Raw genomic sequence first — 22,941 nt, 5'->3', positions numbered from 1 at the left:
GGAAGACAGTTCATGTTGTAAACAGCCATAGGCCAAGGTAAAAGTATCCCTACAAAGCTGTATATAATGTGGGCTGAAAGATGAACATGTTCCAGTATTCTAAGAAGCATCAAACATTCGGATATTTGCAGATATCCGGGGAATGGACTTAATCTTTGGGGTTTGGGGTTTTTTCCTGAAATGTCTAGGCCCATGTGGAATACTGTGTCTATAAACTATGAATGACTAAAAACTGACTAGAAGACTTACCATTTGGACTAGGCACAAGGCAGGGCAGATTTAAATCTTAATTTTTGAGAGGGGAGGAGGTGATGGACATTGGGGAGGGTATGGGCTATGGTGAGTGCTGTGAAACGTGTAAGCCTGATGATTCACAGACCTGTACCCCTGGGGCTAATAATACATTATATGTTAATAAAAATAATTTAAAGGAAAAAAAAGAAATAAAAGGAAATAAGTTTGTTGACTTGCAGTGGAAGTCTAGGGAACAGTTTAACCAGGATACTTTGGTGGAAGTTTATCAGAAAAAAAAAATATATATATATAAATCGTGGTATATTTAAGGATAAAAAAAAAAATCTTGATTTTTTTTTTAATATTGAAAAATATGTGTCTAAAGCTGTTGCAGTAAGCATTTTAATACGGTCTGGCTGCACCTACTCTAGCTCCCCATGGCAAGAATGATTTATTCTATATAAACTAGGACCAAAGAGAATGAAACTCCAGAATGTTCTGTAAACTTAAACTTTGTTTATAAGCTTTTTTCCCTTTGCTACAAATTAAACCTGCACTTGGTGGTTGCAAGCCTACAAATAACTTCTTCAGGGAGTGTCATATTTCAAACCTTTTGTAGATAACATTTCTTTTTTTCTTTTTTCTTGTTTTGCTAGCCAAGAGCCTGCCATTCGGTATCTTTCAGACGTACTAAAACCTATTTTTAAGATACTTCTGATAGCTGCAGAGGGTCCCTGCCATAGCAGTTTAGGAAGAGATTTTTATCTTTGGAGTGTCATCTCCATGGGGCAGCTGGCTTGTGTGAGTGGTCTAGCATTTTTATGTATTTCTTTTTTGAATCCTCAGAGCCAGTCTTACTCCCTCTCAGAAAGCAGTCACCAGTTGCCCAAAGGGGACAGCCAACCCTCGGCAGCCGTGCAGCCTCTCAGCCACCCATCAGGGCATGGACAGCCAGAGGCCCAACAGCCTGTAAGCACTTATTTTCCCTCCAAATCATAGGCATGACTGGGCTCTCTCATCGTCCCAGTATTTACTCACCAATGACTTGTCCCATCGGACCCTCCACCATCCTGCAGCCCACAGATGTCATCAGCAGACAACAGCTCCCAAGCAGGGAAATCTTTCCCTGGAAAATGTCTGTTACAGTGTTTGCAGCTGCAGTAGAAAGGTGGTCTAGGAGCTCTGCTTCCATTCCCAGCAGTGTCCCCTTAATCATGCCTTACGAGAGCGTGATGCTACAGATGGCCACTAGGATATTTTAGAAAATGCGAATGGAATTTAACATAGCACAAGGAATGAATATGTTCTAAGACTGTGTTTCTACATAAGTAAATGCAAAATCTTCTTAAAAGAACAAAAAATCATCCTGGTAATGATTTCAGTTATTTACATTAGAAAACAACTTGAATATGTACAAAATTCGACCTCTAATGTTTCTGGTTTTGAAGTTTGTTTTGCACAACCAAAACAAATATATAAAACTAAATACTAGTAGAATCCGAGTTGAGAAGGTGCAAATAAATGCATGCCATTGATTTAGCATAATAGATAATATTATCTTGCTGGGATTAAATGGCCACAGTCAGTGTAAAAAATGGCCCTAATGGCTATCATATGGTTTCTTTTGCGTTACAGCATGTCTAAAATAGGATGTGATGTGTGACTTTTTAGTTCTACTGTAATGTTTCCCTATCCAAAACTGAGAAGCTTGTGTTTGTAAGACTCCCTATAAAACAATCGGGACTTCTCTTGGCTAACATGCATGATTTTTATATTAAACCTACCTCTCTCTGTTCTCTAATCTTTCATCATTGGCTTGCAACAATTAAACTACGGCTATCTGGCATATATACAATCATAAATAGAAACACAAATATAAGTGTTGAAATTGTGTGCTTGCTCTTGGTCATCCTGATCGTTTAATATGCTTTACATTAGTTTTTAAGTTATTACCAGCTAGCAGTAAACACAGATTTTATTTTTTTAATAAGGTCTTTTTTTTTTAAATCTTAACTTATTTATCTGACATGCAAAGAGAGATCACAAGTAAGCAGAGAGGCAGGTGGGGGTGGGGGGGAGGGGGGGAAGCAGGCTCCCTGCTGAGCAGAAAGTCCAATGCAGAGCTCGATCCCAGGACTCTGAGACCATGACCTGGGCCGAAGGTGGAGGCTTAACCCACTGAGCCACCCAGGCATACCTAAACATGGATCTTAAAAGCCTACTAGGAAAGTTATGAATTCCCAAGGATATGTCCATGGACTGGGATCCACAGACAATTTCTTGACAGATAGTACTCCAAAGCCAGTTGGATATTGGTCAGGAAACTACATTTCCCAAGGAACTGTGGTATAGAGGCTTTCCTAGCCAATTCGGAAAACTGGAAATTACTTTTTTATTTTGTGCTTTCCCCCAGTCCTGTTGCTATCATTAATAGTTTCTTTCAACTGAAGACATAGTGCTTATGACTAACTTATTTGGAGCAGTATTAACCCGGATAAGGGGTTCCTATCATTTGCTAAATCACACAATGTCCAGAGTTTGCTTAGCCTAGAGGACGTGTGCTCAATGAGCTTTGTGCATCAACAGAAAAATACGATTTCCAACTCTTATTTTTGGAAGATTCTGGAAAATCACATTATTTAAAAATAAGGTTTTCCATGGGAAAATCTGCTTTGGTTTAGTGAAAGGGCTCCTCTGTTCTCTTGCGTGGGTTGTTTTCAGGAGAATCGCTATCTGGAGGAAAATCCAGAATTGAGATCAATAGTGAAATCTCTTTGCTGCTAGGGTATGGCTACAGAGTATGGGCAGAGCAATAGGGAGAAAGCAAGATTCAGGGGAGCCATGGACAAATGTTGAAATAATCACAAACTCAAGAGGACTTTTGGTTTCTGGAAAATCATTTGTAAGGCTGATAAACAGGCACTAGGAATAACTCGCCTGGCCCTTCAAAGTGTGGTTTCTGGAATAGAGACAGCATCTGTATTACCTGGGTGTTTGTTAGAAATGCAGAATCCCAGGCCCACGAAGGATCTGCATTTTAGCAAGATCCTGCAGGGATTCTTAGCGTAGGACGGTCTGAGAAGCAACTAGGGAACAAGTTCTCACACTTGACTGCACATCGGAATCACCTGCGGAGTTTTAAAAACCACTGAAGCCAGCAAGTCTGAATTAACTGGTCTGGTGGTTGGCCTGGGCACTGGGATTTGCAGATGATCCCCAGGTGGTGCTAAAGGTGCAGCTGAGTTTGAGAAACGCTGAACTAGAGCATAACACTGTTCTTCCAAGAGCAGATCAGCATACCACCGATGAAAGCAGGTGTCCTTGGAAGTGCCCATAAGTGAAAAACAACTTGTCAATGTTAGAACATCTGCTCAGCGATCTGCCACGGTGTTTGGGAACATGCCACATTTATGACTTGCTTGTACCAATATTTAGCCAACATAAATCTTGTCTAAAATGGAAAACAGTTTGGGACTTATGGGAGGGGAACAGGCAAGCTCAGACGCAGGTGGATTAGGAACACCCAGGAGCCAAACAACAGGTGGGAATCGGTCCAGATGCCCGAGAAGAGAAGGGAGGCTCTGGAGGCAAGTAAAATGTGACTGGGAATGTGGGATAAAGTAAGTATGGTTTTAACTGAGAGCTGGCCTTAAAGTGTATCCCAAACCCCAGATAATTAGTGAAAGAAACCAAGCAGAATCCAGCCTAGATCATGCAGTCCTACCTCTACATCAGGAAATCATTTACCCCAGAAAATTAGTCCTTCAGAACACCACAATGACTATAGGAGGAACCAAAATGGGCCTCTGATGTCAAAATAGGACTTGCACTAAAGCATCCCTTCTTCATTTAAAAACAAGCCGCCCATTCAGAGTTGGCTGTATTTTATTTTATTTTTTATTTAAATTCAGTTAGCCAGCTTCAGATGTAGACTTGTGGTTCATCAGTGTGACACCCAGTGCTCGGCTTGTCACATCACGTGCCCTCCTTCATGCCCATGATTCAGTTAGCCCATCCCCCCATCAACCTCCCCCCAGCAACCCTCCATTTGTTTCCTAAAGTTAAGAGTCTCCCTCTCTGAATTCCTCCCATTCCATTTTCCCTCCCTTCCCCTATGATCCTCTGCACTGTTGCTTATACTCCACATATGAATGAAACCGTATGATAACTGTCTTTCTCTGTCTGACTTATTTTGCTCAGTCTAATACCCTCCAGTTCTGTCCACATCAATGTAAATGGTAAGATTCCATCCTTTTGATGGCTGAGTAATATTCCATTGTATATATAAACCACATCTTCGAGGCTCCTGGGCAGCTCCATGGGTTAAGTCTCTGCCTTCAGCTCAGGTCATGGTCTCAGGGTCCTGGGATTGAGCCCCATGTCGGGCTCTCTGTTCAGTGGGAAGCCTGCTTCCCCCTCTCTCTCTGCCTGCCTCTCTGCCTACTTGTGATCTCTCTCTCTGTCAAATAAACAAATAAATAAACTCTTTTTAAAAAATAAATAAATAAACCACATCTTTGTCCATTTATCTGTGAATGGACATCTTGGCTCTTTCCACAGTTTGGCTACTGTGAACATTGCTGCTATAAACATTGGAATGCACGTGCCCCTTCAGATCACTACATTTGTATCTTTGGGGTAAATACCTAGCAGTGCAGTTGCTGGGTCATAGGGTAGCTCTATTTTTAGCTTCTTGAGGAGCCTTCATACTCTTTTCCAGAGTGGCTGCATTAGGCTGCATTCCCACCAACAGTGTAAGAGGTTTCCCCTTTCTCTGTATCCTCACCAACATTTGTTGCTGCCTGACATTTATTTTAACCATTCTGACTGGTATGAGGTGGTATCTCATTGTGGTTTCGATTTGTATTTCCCTGATGCCAAAGGATGTGGAGCATTTTTCATGTCTCTGTTGGCCATTTTTATGTCTTCTTTAGAGAAATGTCTGTTCATGTCTTCTGCCCATTTCCTAACTGAAGTATTTGTTTTTTGGGTGTTGAGTTTGATAAGTTCTTTATAGATCTTAGATACTAGCCTTTTATCTGATATGTCATTTGCAAATATCTTCTCCCATTTGTAGGTTGCCAACAGTTTTGTTGACTATTTCCTTAGTAAAAGCTTTTTAATCTTAATGAGGTACCAATAGTTCATTTATGCTTTTGTTTCCCTTGCCTTTGGAGGAATGTCTAGCAAGAAATTGCTGTGGCCAAGGTCAAAGAGGTTGTGTGTTCTCCTATAGAATTTTGATGAATTCCTGTCTGACATTTGGGTCTTTCATCAATTTCGAGTTTATCTTTGTATATAGCGTAAGTAAATGGTCCAATTTCATTCTTCTACATGAGACTGTCCAACTTTCCCAATATCATTTGTTGAAGAGACTGTCTTTTTTCCATTGGCTATTTTTTTTTTTTTATTCGACAGAGAGAGATAGCAAGAGAGAGAGCACATGCAGGGGTGAGAGGTAGGGGGGAAAGGGAGAAGCAGCCTCCCTGCTGAGCAACAAGGCCAATTCAGGGCTCAATTCCAGGACCCTGGGATCATGACCTGAGCTGAAGGCAGATACTTAACCAACTCAGGTACCCAGGCAACCCTTCATCGGATATTCTTTCCTATTTTGTCAAAGATTTTTGGCCATAGAACTGAGAGTTCATTTCTGGGTTCTCTGTTCTGTTCCATTGATTTATGTGTCTGCTTTTGTGACAGTACCATACTGTCTTGATGATTACAGCTTTGTAACATAGCTTGAAGTCCAAAATTGTGATGCCATCAGTTTTGGTCTTCTTTTTTGATATTCCTCTGGCTATTAAGGGTCTTTTCTAGTTCTGTACAAATGTTAGGATTATTTGTTCCAGCTCTGTGAAAAATGTCAACAGTATTTTGATAGGGATTGCATTGAATGTATAGATTGTTCTGGGTAGCATGGACATTTTATTTATTTTTTTAAAAGATTTTATTTATTTATTTGACAGACAGAGATCACAAGCAGGCAGAGAGGCAGGCAGAGAGAGGAGGAAGCAGGCTCCCCGACGAGCAGAGAGCCTGATGCGGGGCTCGACCCCGGGACCCCGGAATCACAACCCAAGCTGAAGGCAGAGGCCCTAACCCACTGAGCCACCCAGGTGCCCCAGCATAGACATTTTAAGAATATTTGTTCTTCCAATCCATGAACATGGAATGTTTTCCCATTTCTTTGTGTCTTCCTCAATTTCTTTCATAAGTGTTCTATAGTTTTTAGGGTACAGATCCTTTACCTCTTTGGTTAGATTTATTCCTAGGTATCTTACAGTTTTGGGTGCAGTTGTAAATGGGATTGACTCCTTAATTTCTCTTTCTTCTGTCTCATTGTTAGTGTATAGAAATGCGACTGATTTCTGTGCATTGATTTTACATCCTACCACTTTGCTGAACACCTGTATGAATTCTAGCAATTTTGGGGTGGAGTCTTTCAGGTTTTCCAAATAAAGTATCATGTCATCTGTGAAGAGTGAGAGTTTGACTTCTTTGCCAATTTGAATGCCTTTTATTTCTTTTTGTTGTCTGATTGCTGAGGCTAGGACTTCTGGTACTATGTTAAACAATGGTGATAAGAGTGGACATTCTTGTCATGTTTCTGACCTTAGGGGAAAAGCTCTCAGTTTCTCCCCACTGAGAATAATATTCACTGTGGGCTTTTTGTAGATGGATTTTATGATATCGAGGTATGTTCCCTCTTATTCCTACACTGTGGAGAGTTTTAATCAAGAAAGGATGCTATTTCTTATGCTTTTCTGTATGAATAGAGTTACCTGTAGTTGACCAGGATGGCAGCCCTGTAGATTAAAATGCAAATTCATATGCTATTTACTGAGCCTCTACTGTATAAAAAGCACTGTGTGCACCTCTGAGGTGTCTGAATCATCATCATCATCATCAAGATCATTAAAATTATCCTATGCTGATTTAATTTCACTTTAATAAGTTCTACTCCTAAAAAAAAAAGATGCTGTGTTTTATCAAGTGCTTTTTCTGCATCAGTGGTTCTTGTCCTTTCTTTTATTAATGTGATTTATCACATTGATTTGCAGATGTTGAACCAATCTTGTAGCACAGGAATAAATCCCACTTGGTCGTGGTGAATAATATTTTTAATGTACTGTTGGACCCTATTGGCTGATATCTTGGTGAGAATTTTGGCATCCATGTTCATCAGGGATATTTATCTGTACTTGTCCTTTTTGGTGGGGTCTTTGTCTGGTTTGGGGATCAAAGTGATGCTGACCTCATAGAATGAGTTTGGAAGTTTTCCTTCCATTTCTTTCTTTTTTTTTTTTTTTTTTTTTAGTTTATTTATTTGACAGACAGAGATCACAAGTAGGCAGAGAGGCAGGCAGAGAGAGAGGAGGAAGCAGGCTCCCTGCTGAGCAGAGAGCCAGACATGGGGCTCTATCCCAGGACCCTGAGATCATGACCTAAGCTGAAGGCAGAGGCTTTAACCCACTGAGCCACCCAGGTGCCCTGCATTTCTATTTTTTGAAATAGCTTCAGAAGAATAGGTATTAATTCTTCTTTAAGTGTTTGATAGAATTGCCCCTGGGAAGCCATCCTGCCCTGTACTCTGAAAGAATTAAGGTCAACAAACCCCTGGCCAGGCTTACCAAAAAGAAAAGAGAAAGGAACCAAATTAATAAAATTGTGAATGAAAGAGGAGAGATTACAACCAACACCAAGAAATACAAACAATTATAAGAACATATTATGAGCAACTATATTGACTCATAGGTATTGACAAATTAGGCAATCTGGAAGAAATGGACCCATTCCTACAAACATATAAACTACCAAAACTGAAACAGGAAGAAATAGAAAACCTGAACAGACCCATAATCAGCAAGGAAACTGAAGCAGTAATAAAAAATCCCCCAACAAACAAGTTAGCAGTATATTAGACACAATCACACAGTCCTGGCTTTGCAGGGTTTCTTGTCTATGGTAGCTAAAAAGCAGTCATTTTAAAGAGGTGGAAAAAATGCTGTCAAGGACAAATACACTAACAGAAGGAAGATCATACAAATCAAAAAACTGACACAAGAGCTTTAAAGATATAGGAGCCTGGAGCCTCTTGGTGTAGGGGATGGAACCCAGCATATATCTGCTCTGCTCACAGCAGAAACAACCAAGATTCCCAGTGATGGTGGACATAACTGGAGGTTTCCAGGCAGCCTTTTGAAAGGATGCTGATGATTACTGACATTTCTCAAGTTCTTGCTAGACCATGAGCTGTTCTGGGGACATGGGGTAAAGTTTGAGTCCTTCACCCTACCAAGCACTCCACACTCATGTGTCCTTTAGTCCTCACACAACTCTGGGAGGGAGGTAGTATTATTATCCCCCTTTGAAATATGGGGAGAGTGAAGCAAAGAAAGATTAAATAATTTGTCTAGTGAGGGTTGAAGCACAGATTGGGATTTAGGTAGAAGTTCTTCACATAGTGCCTTGGGCTCACATTATACTAATCAGAAGCTAACTTACCAGGATTTCTAAACTACTGAACTGGATCATTATCTTCTCTATACCCCATCCCTGAGCTTTCTTCCTCGCCCCCAGCCCCCCAGCTAGATTCAAGTGCTCTTCCTTAGTGCTTTTATGCTACTCTACATATAATGCCATCATTCCTCTCCCATGTGATTTTAGAACTATCTGTTCACACATCTCCCCAACACTGGACTGATAACTCACTTGTTCATCTTTGTATCCCCATTACAAAACCCTATTACATTGTCCCCATTATAATGACACAAAACCTGACACACAGCAACTGCTCGATAAAATTTGATGAATTCATTACATTTTATAGATAAACCTTACTCAAACCAATGTTTTGTTCAGTTGGAATCCAAATCCCAATGACCAGGTACTCCCCCAAACCAATGTGTGAGTAAGGTCCTTATATTTGTATTTTTAGAAACTCCCCAAGTGATTCTAATGTACCCGAAGTTGAGAGCCATGGATCTAATGTCAGGTGTTCCTCTAGTGCAGGAATGTGCCCAAATGTGGCCCCCAGACCATCATCGGAATAACCTAGGATCTTGTTAGGAAAGCAGATCATCAGGCCCCACTCCAGATCTACAGAATCAGAAATTCAAGGCCTAGGGCCTAGCAGCTGCTGCTGAATAAACCCCTCCAGTTGATTCTGATGTTTGTTCAAGTGTGAGAATGAATATTGAAGCAAAAGTATCTCACAGGCCTGGTATGGAGCTACAGCCCAGCTTTGCCTAAGAACCACTCTCATCATTGAGCCTGCAGAGCTGTCCATATCCTCCTAAGCCAGCTTAGCCCCGAATCCTCCTCCAAGGCTCTCACACCAAATGCAACCCAGGAAACTGCCCCATTCTGATGTCCACCTGACCGCAGACTGCATTCTCCCACCACACATCCCGCATGCATAGAGAAAAGGTAGCTCAACGGTCCCTCCACCAGCAGAGGAAGGAAGCTACTCTTCATCCTTCCCATCGGTTCAACGTATTCTTTGAAAGAAACTCTTATGAGGGTGCCTGGGTGCTGAAGTTGGTTAAGGGTCTGCCTTCAGCTCAGGTAATGATCCCTGGGTCTTGGGATCAAGCCCTATGTCAGGCTTTCTGATCAGCAGGGAGTCTGCTTCTCCCTCTCCTTCTGCCCCTACCTGTGCTCATGCTCTCTCTTTTTCTCTTTCCATCTTTCTCTCTCTCCCCTCTCTAAGATAAGGAAGGGAGGGAGGGAGGGAGGGAGGAAGGAAGAAAAAAAGGAACTCCTATGAGCCAGATACTGTTTGGGGCTCTACAGATAAAAAGAGAAATAAAAGACCACAATCCATGCCCTTTAAATAGCCCACAGTCTAGCAAGGGAGGCGAACAAATAATTATAATGATGTGTGATGGCTGCACTAAGAGAAACATGTCCAAAACTTGGACGGAGGAGGGAGTGATGCTGTGTGGGAGGAAGAAATAGAACAGGCTTCCTGACATGGAGAAGGGCGTTCTTTACAGTGCTGGAGTTTTCACAGAGATGTACAAGAAGGGTAATGCTACCGGAAGTACAACTCTCCACTCACCAACGCACTTAATCCATTAAGCATCACCTGCCTGCGCAGCTGCTAGCCCCTCCCTCTCAGCTGGGAGCTCCTGCAGGGTAGACACTGCGTCTCACTCAGGGCTCTGTTTCCAGGGCTTGACACCTAACTGGTGTGCCATACATACTTTATAGATCACTGGACAGGAAACAGTGACACAGATGTGAAGGGGTGAGACCCAAAGGCCCTTGTTTGCTATGCAAAGTGTATTAGTACCCTAGGGCTAATATGCAAAGTATCACAATCTGAGTGGCTTCTTAAAAAGATTTTATTTATTTATCTGAGAGAGAGAGAGAGAAAGAGTGAGTGAGCAAGAGAGCATGAGTGGGAGGAGGGGCAGAGGGAGAGGGACAAGCAGACTCCCCACTGAGTGCAGAGCCCTACACGGAACATTAATTCTCCTGGGACCCCCAATCAAGACCTGAGCTGAAGGCAGACGCTTGACCATCTGAGCCACCCAGGCACCCCACAGATTAGGTGGCTTAAAACAATGGAAATATACAGGGTGCCTGGGTGGCTCAGTGGGTTAAAGCCTCTGCCTTTGGTTCGGGTCATGATCGGGCTCTCTGCTCAGCAGGGAGCCTGCTTCCTCCTCTCTCTGCCTGCCTCTCTGCCTACTTGTGATCTCGTCTGTCAAATAAATAAATAAAATCTTAAAAAAAAAAAAATGGAAATACATTCTCTCAAAGTTCTGGAGTCTTGGGATTTGGAATCAAGGTGTTAGCAGGGTGGGTGTTCCTGGGAAGGTACAGGAAAAGATTTCTTTCTTGCCTCTTTCAGCCTCTGATGAGCCCCAGGCATTGCATTTCTTGGTGCAGGGCAGAGGAACCCCAGTCTCTGCCTCCTTCTTCACATCGTTTTCTCCTCGGTGTGTGTCTCTGTTTCTCTTCTTCATAAAAGGACTCCAGCCACTGGATTTAGGACCCATTCTAATCCAGGATGATATCATCCATGATCCTTTACTAATTATATCAGCAAAAGATTCTGTTTCCGAGTAAGGTCATTCTGAGGTTCCAAGTAGACAAGAATCTGGGCGATACTATTCAACCTACCACACCAAGGAATGAATTTATTTATTTATTTATTTATTTGTTTGTTCGTTTGTTTATGGTTTTAAGCCCATAGTGGCTTTTAAACCTTGTACATCAGATTCCGTCAGAAGGCTTGTTTAAACAGAGAGCTGGGCCCTACCCCCAGAGTGTCTGATTCAGTAGATACTCTTTAGTGGGGCCCGAGAATTTGTTTTCTCACAAGTTACCTAGTTATGTTGATGCTGCTGATCCAGGGACCACACTTAAGAGTCAGTGTCTCAGGCAATAGAGAGTCCCTCAGGGGTCTCAGGCAAGGCAATGACACGGTCAGAGCTGCACTTTGGATGGACTGTGCTGGAAGCTGGTAGAAGTTTTCGAGAGAAACATGATCAAAGACAAGTAAAACACTTGAGAGGTGGCGGCCCTGGAGAAAGATGATGAACCCCTGCCCCCAGCTAAAACAGTGGCAATGGGATTGGAGAGAAGAGGGCAGATTAAAAGGTCAAATCGATGTAACTAACTGGACAGGTAGGTGAGGGACAAGGAAAAGTATAGAGTGATTCCCAGGTACCTGGCTTGTGTGCCCAGGTGAACGGTGTAGATCCTGGGGACAGGGTGAAGTGGAGGTTCACACAGTATGAGGATGAGTTTGGTTTGGGGATCTGTTGAGTGTGAAATTCCATGGGACTCCTGAGTACAATGCCTAGCAGGTAGCTGGATCTGAAATTCGAGAGAGGAATCTGGGCTGGAGGTAATTTGGAGAATATGAACTCCTAGTTCTTCTGTTTTATCTTGCTTTCAAGTCAGTATGCATTTGACTACAAGTAGCAGACTACAGGATTAACAGTGGCTTCAATAACAGAGACATTTAATTACTCACCCTCAAACGAAGCTGAAAGGAGAAGACTCCATGTTGGTTTAGCTGTTCAGTCACACCATTAAGGCCACGTCTGCTCTTCTGTTCTGCCATGCTCGAGGGGCTGGCCATAACTCCCCTAATGGGTACTAGACAGTGGTCTGGGTTTAAGTTCATGATCTCACACAATAGGATCACAAGTAAGAAGGAAGGGGATAGAGAAAAAAGTGCCTTTCTTCTTATGTACCACTCCCATCACTGAGAAAAATCCTTTTGGAAAGCCCCAAGCAGGCATCCCATTCAATCTTATTGGCCAGAGTTGGTCAAAAGTCCATTCCTAGACGAATCACTGGTCAAGGAGAAGAGGACAGCCATGAACCATGATTCATCCCTGGGGCTAGGGAAATCATCTTGCCACCTAGCATCTATCTCTCATTCTCACCCTCTTGCTCACTTTCCTTCTTTCCATAAGTTGGCCTCATTCTCTCCTACTGAAAATGAACTTTTTCTATTGCCCAGTCGTGTGAAAAGCAAAAGCTTTTTTGTGAGAGGGAGGCATGGCCACACATACAGAGAGGTCCATGGCCTCATGTACCTCCAGATTAACAATATCAAGGTAAAGAGTTTCTTTCACTAAGCATCTATAATGTGTCAGGGAAAAGTTCTGACTGACTTGGTCATATACGTACTCCTTGGACTGTCACTGTGGCAGAGGCTGGCCTTACCAACCCTTGAGGTTTGAGGCTACTGCTTTATCATTATTGCTTTCTTATAACTATTATTTTTATTAAGATTACTACAGCTGCTGCTGCTACTATTGGATGGACTAAAATAGAGAATGAAGACTCAAAGATCAGATAGAAAGGCAGCGAGATAGCTCACCCTTCCTAGAATGGGGGTTTGAATGGTTGTGGTGGGAATGATGAAGAAGATAAAAATGTTTAAAAGAATTTTAAAAAAACAATTAATAGGCTTGGATCCAATGCATTTTTAAACTCTTACCAGGGGAGAGAATAGCATCCATTGTTTTGATTCTGATGGAGAAAGAAATTTGCTCAAAGCAAATTTAGCTATTTCACCTTGTTTCCTTTTTAGCAAATCAGAACTTGTTCACATACTGTTGGTTATGCCCTGTTCACAGTACCATTCAGTGAGCCCAGCTCAGCCCCCAGCACTTAGTCTTTTCAATTCCATTTACCCACTTATCATTGACTCTTGAGGATCCCAGAGTACACTTGCTTCTTTTTTTCCCTGCAAGCAATGAATCCCAAGTTTACACTCTCATTGAATTGGCAGAAAAATAGCCTTTGGCGATAGTAGAAGGAAATGGATAATTCTTTTCTAATGAGAAAAGTGCTTCATTTTTCATAACTCCTGAAGGCATGGTTCTTGTCACAGCTGAGGAATGGCTGTCATCTCCCCACGACCACCTTATCCTCCAAGTTCACTTTCGTTGAAGCAATACAGCAGTAATTGGATATCTGGAGGTCTAACACTCTTCAGAGGTTTCTGACTCCCAAAACCATCTGTGGACAACATCAAGGCAGTCACTTTCCCCAGGACACAATCTTGTTTCCAGGCAATACATATAATTCCACCTCCAGGAGAAACTTCAAGTTGTCCAGCCGAGCACAGTACTAAAGGGCCCCCAAGAATGAGTCAGCAGAGACTGCTGGTTGAGCCTTCTGCCAGCGGAGGCCATGATGCCTGTAATTGTGAGGCAGACAAAGTAGCAGGGGGTGATGATAAGCTTCTTACTTTGGACCAACTTTAACCCAGATTCTTCTTCCTAGTTACCTTGTCCCAGTACTCATCTTTCAGATTTGCCATCTGAGTTTCTTTAAAATAAAACTAAGGGAAAAAGACACCAACCTCCGTGTCTAATCCTCCCTTTTATATAACTTTATATAACTCGCTCTTTGTCACTGGGGACCTTGTCTGAGTCAGTGCGTGTATGCCATTTGCACTAGCACCCCAGCCTTCTCAACACCTTTGGAAGAAACATGTTTATACGATTGTTACAACCATTAGGCCAGGGTGGTAGACCCTCATCCTGTTAGATCCTCACAACAATGACATTAGAACCAAATAATTCTGTTGTGAGGGGCTGTTCTGTGCCTTGTAGGACATTTAGCAGAATCCCTGATCTTTACGACCAGATTCTACTAGCACTCCCCTGTTTATGACAGTGTTTCTAGACATGGCCAAATGTCCCCAGAGAGACAAAATTGCCCCTGGTTGGTTGAGAACCACTTCATGAGACACAGACCTTAGTACAAGCAAGGCTATAGGGCAGGAGATGCCCCCATACTGTCTTTATCTGACTGAATTTCTGTCAGGAACCATGCATTCCCGTCCCTCTGGCCGAGATAGTCCCTCACACCGATTGCCTTTCTTTTCTTTTCTTTTCTTTTCTTTTCTTTTTTAAGATTTTATTTATTTATTTAAGAGAGAGAGAGAGAGGGACAGAGTGAGAGAGCATGAGAGGGGAGGTCAGAGGGAGAAGCAGACGCCCTATGGAGCTGGGAACCTGACGTGGGACTTGATCCCAGGACTCCAGGATCATGACCTGAGCAGAAGGCAGTTGCTTAACCAACTGAGCCACCCAAGTGCCCCCTGATTGCCCTTTCTTTTTTTTTTTTTAATCATTTTTAAAATTTATTTGACAGAGATCACAAGTAGGCAGAGAGGCAGGCAGAGAGAGAGGAAGGAAAGCAGGCTCCCTGCAGAGCAGAGAGCCCGACGCGGGGCTCGATCTCAGGACTCTGGGATCATGACCTGAGCCGAAAGCAGAGGCCCTAACCCACTGAGCCACCCAAGCGCCCCCTGATTGCCCTTTCTTATCACAGGGTAGAGCCAGCTCTTTTTCAAGACCGACCCTTGTCCTCCTGTTGGTGACAACAGCAGCTGAGATGCAGCGGTTTCCCCTGAAAGGCTGTTAGCCAATTAGAAACTTCTGATGGCTGGAGTGAGAAGGGCTTCCCTACAGAAACACCCTGTACTGAGGCTGCTGAGCTGCTGGTTTTCCTGCCTAGATGAGCAGAGCTCAACTGGAAAGTCACTAATTGAACAGTCATGAGTCCATTTGCTCATATCCCTTCTGTTTGGGTGTATCCCCCAAAAGGACTGCCCCCTTTAGTCTCCCTATAACAGAGCTTAGTGCATAGTGGGTCAGTCACATTGTATTTCTGATAATATTGTCAGTATCTTCAGAAATGATGGTATCCACCACTTTAAGGCATTAGATATTGGAGGGTCTTAATGTTAGATCTCCTTAAGGACAGGTCCCAACCTTTGATAGGTAAACATCACACCAACTTAATGTGGAACCCAGAGGACATAGCCTGAAAAATTTGTCTTTCTGGAAAATGACCTAATTATAGCAGTCTTCATTAAAAGGTATTCTCAAAGTGCCAACATACTAATAATCCCAAATTTAGAAGGAAGGTCATTTTTTTTTTAATCTAAAAAGTTTCACTCGTTTTTTAAGAACACATATCAAGATCTGAATCAAGTGGATGTTTTTCTTCTTTTCAGCCTTTTTTTCCAAATGATGCGACCATTCCCACCCATTTAGAGTAATGGCCAAACACATACTTCATATATGTCACCTTACAATTGCATCTCTGAAAGCATAGATCAACAGCCAAATAGTTCTGTGTACTCATCACTCTTCAAAAGTTAGCTAGAATTCAGACCTCCTGACACACTGCCTAGCTATCTGGTTGACCTCCTTGATTAACAGACCTCTGGAAAGGCCCAAGTGGGAAAAAGATCTAAGAATAGAAGAATCAGCTTTGCTGTTAGTCGGTGTGACTGTGGAGAATCCTAATGGAACAGTAATTACATGGTGAAATACCAAATAGTCTTATAAGATTGAAACTGTGTTTAAAAATAGACCCAACAAATACAATATGGTACATATTTTTTCTTTTTTTTTTTTTTACCTATCAAGTTTTTTTATTATGTTCTGTTAGCCACTGCATAGTATAGAAGTCCTTATATAGTATATTAGTCCTTAATGCAGTGTTCAGTGATTCATTAGTTAAGTATAACCCAGTGCTCAACACAGCAAGTGCCCTCCTCAATACCCATCACCCTGTTACCCCCTCCCCCAACCCTCATCCCCTCTGAAACCCAGATTGTTTCTTGGGGTCCGTGGTTTCTCATGGTTCATCTCCCTCTCTGATTTCTCCCCCTTTGGATTTCCCTCCCTTCCCCCATGGTTCCCCATGCTATTGCTAATGTTCCACATATGAGTGAAACCATACGATAATTGTCTTTCTCTCCTTGGCTTACTTCACTTAACATAATCCTCTCCAGTTGCATCCATATCAGTACAAATGGTGGGTATTCATCATTTCTGATGGCTGAGTAATATTCCATTGTGTATATGTACCACATCTTCTTTATCTAATTAGTAGTTTTGCTTCTTGCTCTGACAAGCATTTAAGCAGATTTTGATTTAAAACACAAAAATCAAGACTTAAAAACAAACAAACAAACACATGTGCTGTTCCAAGGAAACCATGCCCTAGAAACTATCAACTTAATGAAACTATATGCCACTACTCACCCAAGAGTCATGTTTAAAGAGGTGAATGGCCACTCCGTTGTGTTTCAAATTGCCCATCAGTGTCTACTAAACATGTCTGTGGAAATGTTGCCAGGGTATTTCTGGCTTTGAATTTATGAACTTTAGTAGTACAATATGTTGCATTCACACTAACCGGTTTCAAAGTACAAACAAGTAACCACTTAGAGGTAAAAGAGCTTTGTCCTCAGGGAGGGGCCCAGATATCTCCCTAAAGCAAGTAAGTGATCCTGGGCAAAATGACTTAATAACTAGACCTCAGTTTACCTATAAAATGAGGGGACTGAATACATTCACTGTTTCCCAAACTTCAGACTTAAGTAAGAACTTCGTGAATGTTGCCAAATACACATGCCACCTATTCTACTAATAGTTCTGTTAACTATTTTCTTTAAACTCACTCATCTTGTTGACACACAAAAATTTATCTTAAAAAGAAAATTTATATCAATACCATAAGTGGAAAATCATTATCAGTTGATATAAGTATAGATAACTAAATGAAAGCAAAAAAGACTATATTAAATTCTAACTAAATACTATTGCCAGCTGAAGGCTCAGGTTCTGCCATCTGTTTTCTGATAAAAAGATCTACTGGCATAAAGTATGGAAGGGGTTGGCAAAATAATTATTTCAGGCTTTGTGGGCCACACAACCTCTGTTACCACTATTGAGCTCTGCCACTGAAGTATAAAAGCAGCCATTGATTAAATGTGTATGAGTGGGTTGGCTGTGTTCCAATAAAACTTTATTTATAAAAACAGTGGACAGGCCAGAATTTGACCATAGTCTGTAGTTTGCCAATCCCTGGGTTGAAAGAGTGTGAAAGACATACTGTCACCAAGCAAAGAATGATTCAATCAGAAGAACTGAGAGAGAATTTAAAAACAAATTCCCTTTTCAGTTAAAAGTCCAAAGGGTTTTAATATATTCAGTGTTCCATGCCACCCATTTTGAAAACCCTAGGTTGAATTTCTACCCTAAGAATCTATGATAAGCCTCTTTCCTTTATCTTCTGCTCCTTGGATAAAGTCTAGGATTTCTTACCTGTGTCAACCCTCAGCACATTTTTAAGTTTTCTTTCTGATTCATTGGGCTGCCAATGAGAAAGTTTCTGATCTTTGTCAGACCAGCACCTGGCTGCACATTGGATTACCTGGTAAGATTTGAAAGTACTTATACCTAGTATATACCTCTATCAGAGATTCTGATTTAATAGGACCAGCATGAAACTCAGACATTTGTTTATTTTAAAACATCTCAGATGATTCTAATGTGCATCTGTGGTCAAAAAGGTATTCATCTGTGTTTTGCTCAGAGCATCTCACTCAGAGTCCACAATTTCTTCCATAAGTTTCAATTCTGAGAGCCCCCAAACTATGGTTTGTTCAAACGATTCCAGACCTGAAAATCTTAGGTATTCACTTTCCATTTGTGTTTCCTGTTGAGCCTCCAGGTGGGGTCTGAATGGCTCTCTGAGGTGTCCTAAGTTTACTATCCTTTTTTCATTCTCTTCTTCATTACCCTAGAAGGCTTGACATCATTATCAGTTCTAGATATCCAAACGGATAACTTTGCTCTCCCCCTCCTCTGTTCTCTGACATTGATACAAAGTGGAATAAGGCCAGGCAGAATGCAAAGGAAAAAGCTTGTGGCATATTCTGTCACATACAAAGGAAAAAGATTCTACATCCTCTAGAGGGATGAGAAATGCCTCACGGCTGCAGAGACTTCAGACCAGCTTCCATTAATATGTAAAACATTTACCAATTACCTATAATGTGCCAGGCATTATGCTAAAGGTGCTGGAGATAGGACAGGGAATAGGACATGGTTCTTGGTCCCAAGTGGTTTACAGTCCAAGGAGGGAGATAAACTAGTGAATAAGTATAATAATGTATCTTAAGGAGATCTGATAGAAATCTCTGGAGTGGAGTATAAGTTCAAAGGAGAAACTGGTATGCTAGATCATGTCTCACAACCAGCTCTTGGTGGGGGATGGGGGACAAAAACCCAATTTGTGCCAGAGGCCAATTTCCATAGCATAAATGTGAAATCCCAGCTGATTTCAAGTCACTAACAGGAGCTCATTGAATACAGAGTTGGGAAGAGAGGCACACAGTTGGCCCTTGAAAGCCTGTAAAGTCAGCTTCAGCTTGGGTGGCAACCATCCTGGTTTACTCAGGACATTTCAGCACTGAAAACCTCACATCCTAGGAAACCCTCCGTCTTGGACAATCAAACAGCTGGCTGCCTTAGGTCCCACACCCAGCTGGCAGAAAGTCCTCAGTCTTTCCCAAGAGGGTCAGGAATGGTTCCAGAGGGGAGATGCGGCTTCAGCAAATTCCCTTAAGTAGACAGATTCTCCACTGCTGCCAGTGGACCCAATGGTGGGCAACCAGGTGTTTAAGAAATGGAGGAGCAAGGGGCGCCTGGGTGGCTCAATGGGTTAAAGCCTCTGCCTTCAGTTTAGGTCATGATCCCAGGGTCCTGGGATTGAGCCCTGCATTGGGCTCTCTGCTTGGCCGGGAGCCTGCTTCCCGCCAACCCCCCACTTCCCTCTCTGCCTGCTGGTGTGGTAAAGAATCTGTTGGCAGTATCTCCCTCTTCTTTCCCCCATTGAACACTGATTGACCCTTTCTAATAAGACAAATCAGTCTAGAGTCCATGAGGTAGGGAGAAATGAGATTTTACCTATGAAAATGTTAGACAGTTTATCAGGCTGGAAAGCTGTCACCCAGAAGAATAAACATATGGGAAACCTTGGTCATCCTGCTGGCTGCCTGCTTTTCAGCTTTCAGATGGCCTCTGCAGTCCCTTAGCTAGGATCCCTCCACTACTCAGAGGGCAAGATGTTTTAGTAAAGAGGAAACAGGAAGGTTTGGGGTGAGGTGGGGAAGAGGAGGAGGAGGAAGCACCCTGACAGCCTGTTGGAGAAAGACAAAAGAAGCCAGTTTCTCCCCTGCCTGTTCTGGATCATCATCCTGAAATCTCCCTGCCCAGAACTCTCATATTATCTTTTCATATGGCTTTGCTGAGGTATAGTTGACATATAACATTATGTAAGTATAAGCTGGACAATGTGTTGATGTGATACACTTGCATATTACAAAGTGATTGCCACTATAACCTAGCTCACACCTGCATTAGGCATAAATGCATTTACAGTTTCTCTTTTTTGGTAAGAACATTTAAGATCTACTCTCTTAGCAACTTTCAAGTATGCAATACAGTATTATTAACTATAACCACATTAGATCCCCAGAACTTATTTGTCTCATAACTAGAAGTTTGTATCCTTTGATCAACATCTCTTTCTCCCCACCCCCATTCTAGTCTCTGTTCTATTGTTTGTATTTTTTTATTTTTTTAAATATTTTATTTATGTATTTGACACAGAGAGAGAGATCACAAGTAGGCAGAGAGGCAGGCAGAGAGAGAGGGGGAAGCAGGCTTCCCGCCGAGCAGAGAGCCCAACTCGGGGCTCGATCCCAGGACCCTGAGACCATGACCCGAGCCAAAGGCAGAGTCCCAACCCTCTGAGCCACCCAGGTGCCCCAAGTTTGTATTTTTTAATTCCACCTATATGTGATATCATATATCATATATATTATCATACATCAATATCATACAGTACTTCTTTCTCTATCTGATTTATTTCACTTAGCATTATGCCCTCAAGGTCCATCCATGTTCTTACAAATGACAGGATTTCCTCCTCCTCTTTTTTTTTTTTTTTTTTTTTTTTTTGAGAGGGAGAGAGGTGTGAAGGGGCAGAGGAAGAGAATCCTAAGCAGGCTCCATGCCCAGCGCAGAGCCCAATATGGGGCTCTCACGATCCTGAGATCATAACTTGAGCTGAAATCAGGAGTCAGGTGTTTAATTGACTGAGACACCCAGGCACCCCAATAGTATTTCCTTCTTTCTCATGGCTAAGTAATATTTCAGTTTTGTGTGTAAATGTGTGTGTGTGTGTGTGTGTGTACCACAGCTTCTATATCCATTCATGTGTTGATGGACACTTACATTGCCCTATATTGCTTATTGTGAATCATGCAGTAATGAATCACAGTGTCTTATTTCATCGTCCCAAGATTCTGCAGGTATTATGTAGGGCAGGTATTAGTCCTAGTTCACAGATGAGAAGCAGAAAACACGATTCCATCAGATTCAAAAGGATACTGACAGCAGAACTGACGACAGCGCCTTTCCTGAACATATACTTTGCCCACGGGAAGAGACTGTCCATTTTGCCTTGCAAATCATGGTAACTGGCCTTCATTTTCATTTCACTTCCTCCTACCTCATGGTCAAGGGCATTTCTTGATCTCACGCGATGCAAGGGAACCTTGGCTTGCCTGGTCAGCGGACAACTCACAGGTCTCAGCTGGTGTTTCTGTAAAATACTAACGTTCTAAGAGCTGAACTGAGAATTTCTACCACCAAATTAAAAAACAATAATTTTGAAAGGGACCAAAAAATGTGGTTAGTAAGAAGTCAATGGTAGAGGTTCTAGATCCAGACTCTGTAGGTTTGAATTCCATCCCTTAGGAACTGTGGGGTTTCAGACAGCTTATTAACCTTCCTGTGTCTTGGTTTTCTCAACTTATTTATAAGGTGTTTGTGAGGATTAAGTGAGTACTCTATGTGAATTGTTTTGGCCAGTGCCTGGCACATAGTAAGTACTTTGTATTTTGCTGTCATCCTCAGTTTTCAGGGGTCATTCCTTACATTTCCCTTTAACTCTCAAGCCCAGCTTACTACTTATCTATAAGTAAAAAATAGTTTATGATTTAGGACAAAATTATGTAATGGGTTATTTTAAAGGTGCCACACAAAGCAATATATCAGGGGCTCACCTGACCCCCCATAGGAAGCAGGTCAAGATGGAAGGAATAAAAATAACACTAAGCACTCACCGTGGGCCAAGCTTCCTGCCACGCGTGTTTGATGCATATCCCTGCAACAACCCACAAGACATTGTTATCTTTCAGATGGGAAACAGAGACTTAGAAAGGAGAGAAAGATAGCATCATGCCAGGTTTAAGGGTAAATCTCTTTGGGAGAGTAGATACCTGTGTGGCCACAAAGAAGTCCCTCCCAGACTGGAACTCAGTTTCCCCAAGTCTCTAATTACTTTAAAGTCTATGCAGAGCAAGATTGGCCCTGATCGCCGACGCTGGCTCGAGGTACCAGGACCTAGCAGCGGTCATGGTCATTGCTTACAAGGGGGAGAATTCAGCCGTGTCGGAAGCTCTCCCCAGCACAACCCTTGCCTGCCTTTCCCTTCCTGGACCCTGCTTAAAAAGCCCGGGCCACCACCCGGTTTTAATCCTGGTCCTCATTTTAAATCTCCTCAGCCTGCTCCCGATTTCCTGTCGGCTCGGGCAGCAGCCCCATTTCGATCCGTGTACAGCGAGCCCTCTGCCCTGTGCTCTCCGGCACTTCCTCAGAGGCCTCCTATCTCAGATCCTGGGTACCAAGCAACGGCTTTCAAATATTTACCGAGCGAATTGCAGCAAGCCGGGCCTTCTGGGGAACTGCACTGGAAAGAGCAAACAATGCAAATACCAGTCCTATGACATTTTGATAATGCTTCAAGTGACCCCTGCATCCTTACGTCACTGAGCACCTCCTACGTGCCAGCGACCAAGTGATCGCCATGCTTCTGCATGGCTTCCCGCACACGACTGCATCCAGACCGCGTGCTGTCCGTGAGCAGGTGCACGACCACTTTAAACCTGAGACAGCAATGGCTCAGAGATACGGGTCAGCTTGCCCAGGAGATTCCTAACCACCAGCAAGGGTCAGAGCATAACTGAGTACAGTAGGTCCTACTCCCAAGTCCATGTGATGTCATTATGTCATGTTTAAATCAATCATGTCTGTTCTGCCGTAGTTCAATGGCAGGTCATAGGTAGGCACACACATACATAGACCCAGAACGCATCATGCTGTGGTCTCTCCCCGCAATGTTCTTCCCCACCTTCATCACTCCATAGGTATACATGCATGTACATCTACATGTATGTCTGTATTTTGCCTTCCTAACTTCTATTCCTCTTTCAAGAACCAGCATGAATATCAGCTTCTCCCTAAAAATTCCTCTTCCTCCTCCCAGCTATTTGCACCCAAAGAGTGCGCC

At 42.5% G+C, this 22,941-nt stretch overlaps 1 protein-coding gene and 1 long non-coding RNA gene across 5 annotated transcripts in view; one reads left to right on the top strand and one right to left on the bottom strand.

Moving 5' to 3' along the window:
* Nucleotides 1-22,941, top strand: part of ANXA13 (annexin A13) — a 60,110-nt gene that overhangs the window by 452 nt on the left and 36,717 nt on the right. The window contains exon 2 of one of the 2 annotated variants that reach the window (XM_059395118.1): nucleotides 1,081-1,203. The exons of the other annotated variant lie outside the window; for it this stretch is intronic. Coding sequence (XP_059251101.1) covers nucleotides 1,081-1,203 — 123 coding nt within the window. The remainder of the gene's footprint in view (nucleotides 1-1,080; nucleotides 1,204-22,941) is intronic. 2 annotated transcript variants of the gene reach the window in all.
* Nucleotides 11,417-22,231, bottom strand: LOC132013265 (uncharacterized). Of its 3 annotated transcripts, XR_009402943.1 has the most exons (6): nucleotides 21,872-22,231; nucleotides 21,716-21,756; nucleotides 21,100-21,192; nucleotides 13,205-13,909; nucleotides 12,227-12,351; nucleotides 11,417-12,066 (listed from the first exon to the last, which is right to left on the bottom strand). It is a non-coding gene; the product is annotated as an uncharacterized LOC132013265 (long non-coding RNA). The 3 variants fall into 3 exon arrangements; XR_009402944.1 differs by having other exon boundaries at nucleotides 12,227-13,909; nucleotides 21,100-21,202; XR_009402942.1 differs by having other exon boundaries at nucleotides 12,227-13,909.

Source organism: Mustela nigripes, chromosome 3, assembly GCF_022355385.1.
Source record: "Mustela nigripes isolate SB6536 chromosome 3, MUSNIG.SB6536, whole genome shotgun sequence".
Classification (NCBI taxonomy): domain Eukaryota; kingdom Metazoa; phylum Chordata; class Mammalia; order Carnivora; family Mustelidae; genus Mustela; species Mustela nigripes.
This window is presented reverse-complemented; position numbering and strand designations above follow the sequence as displayed.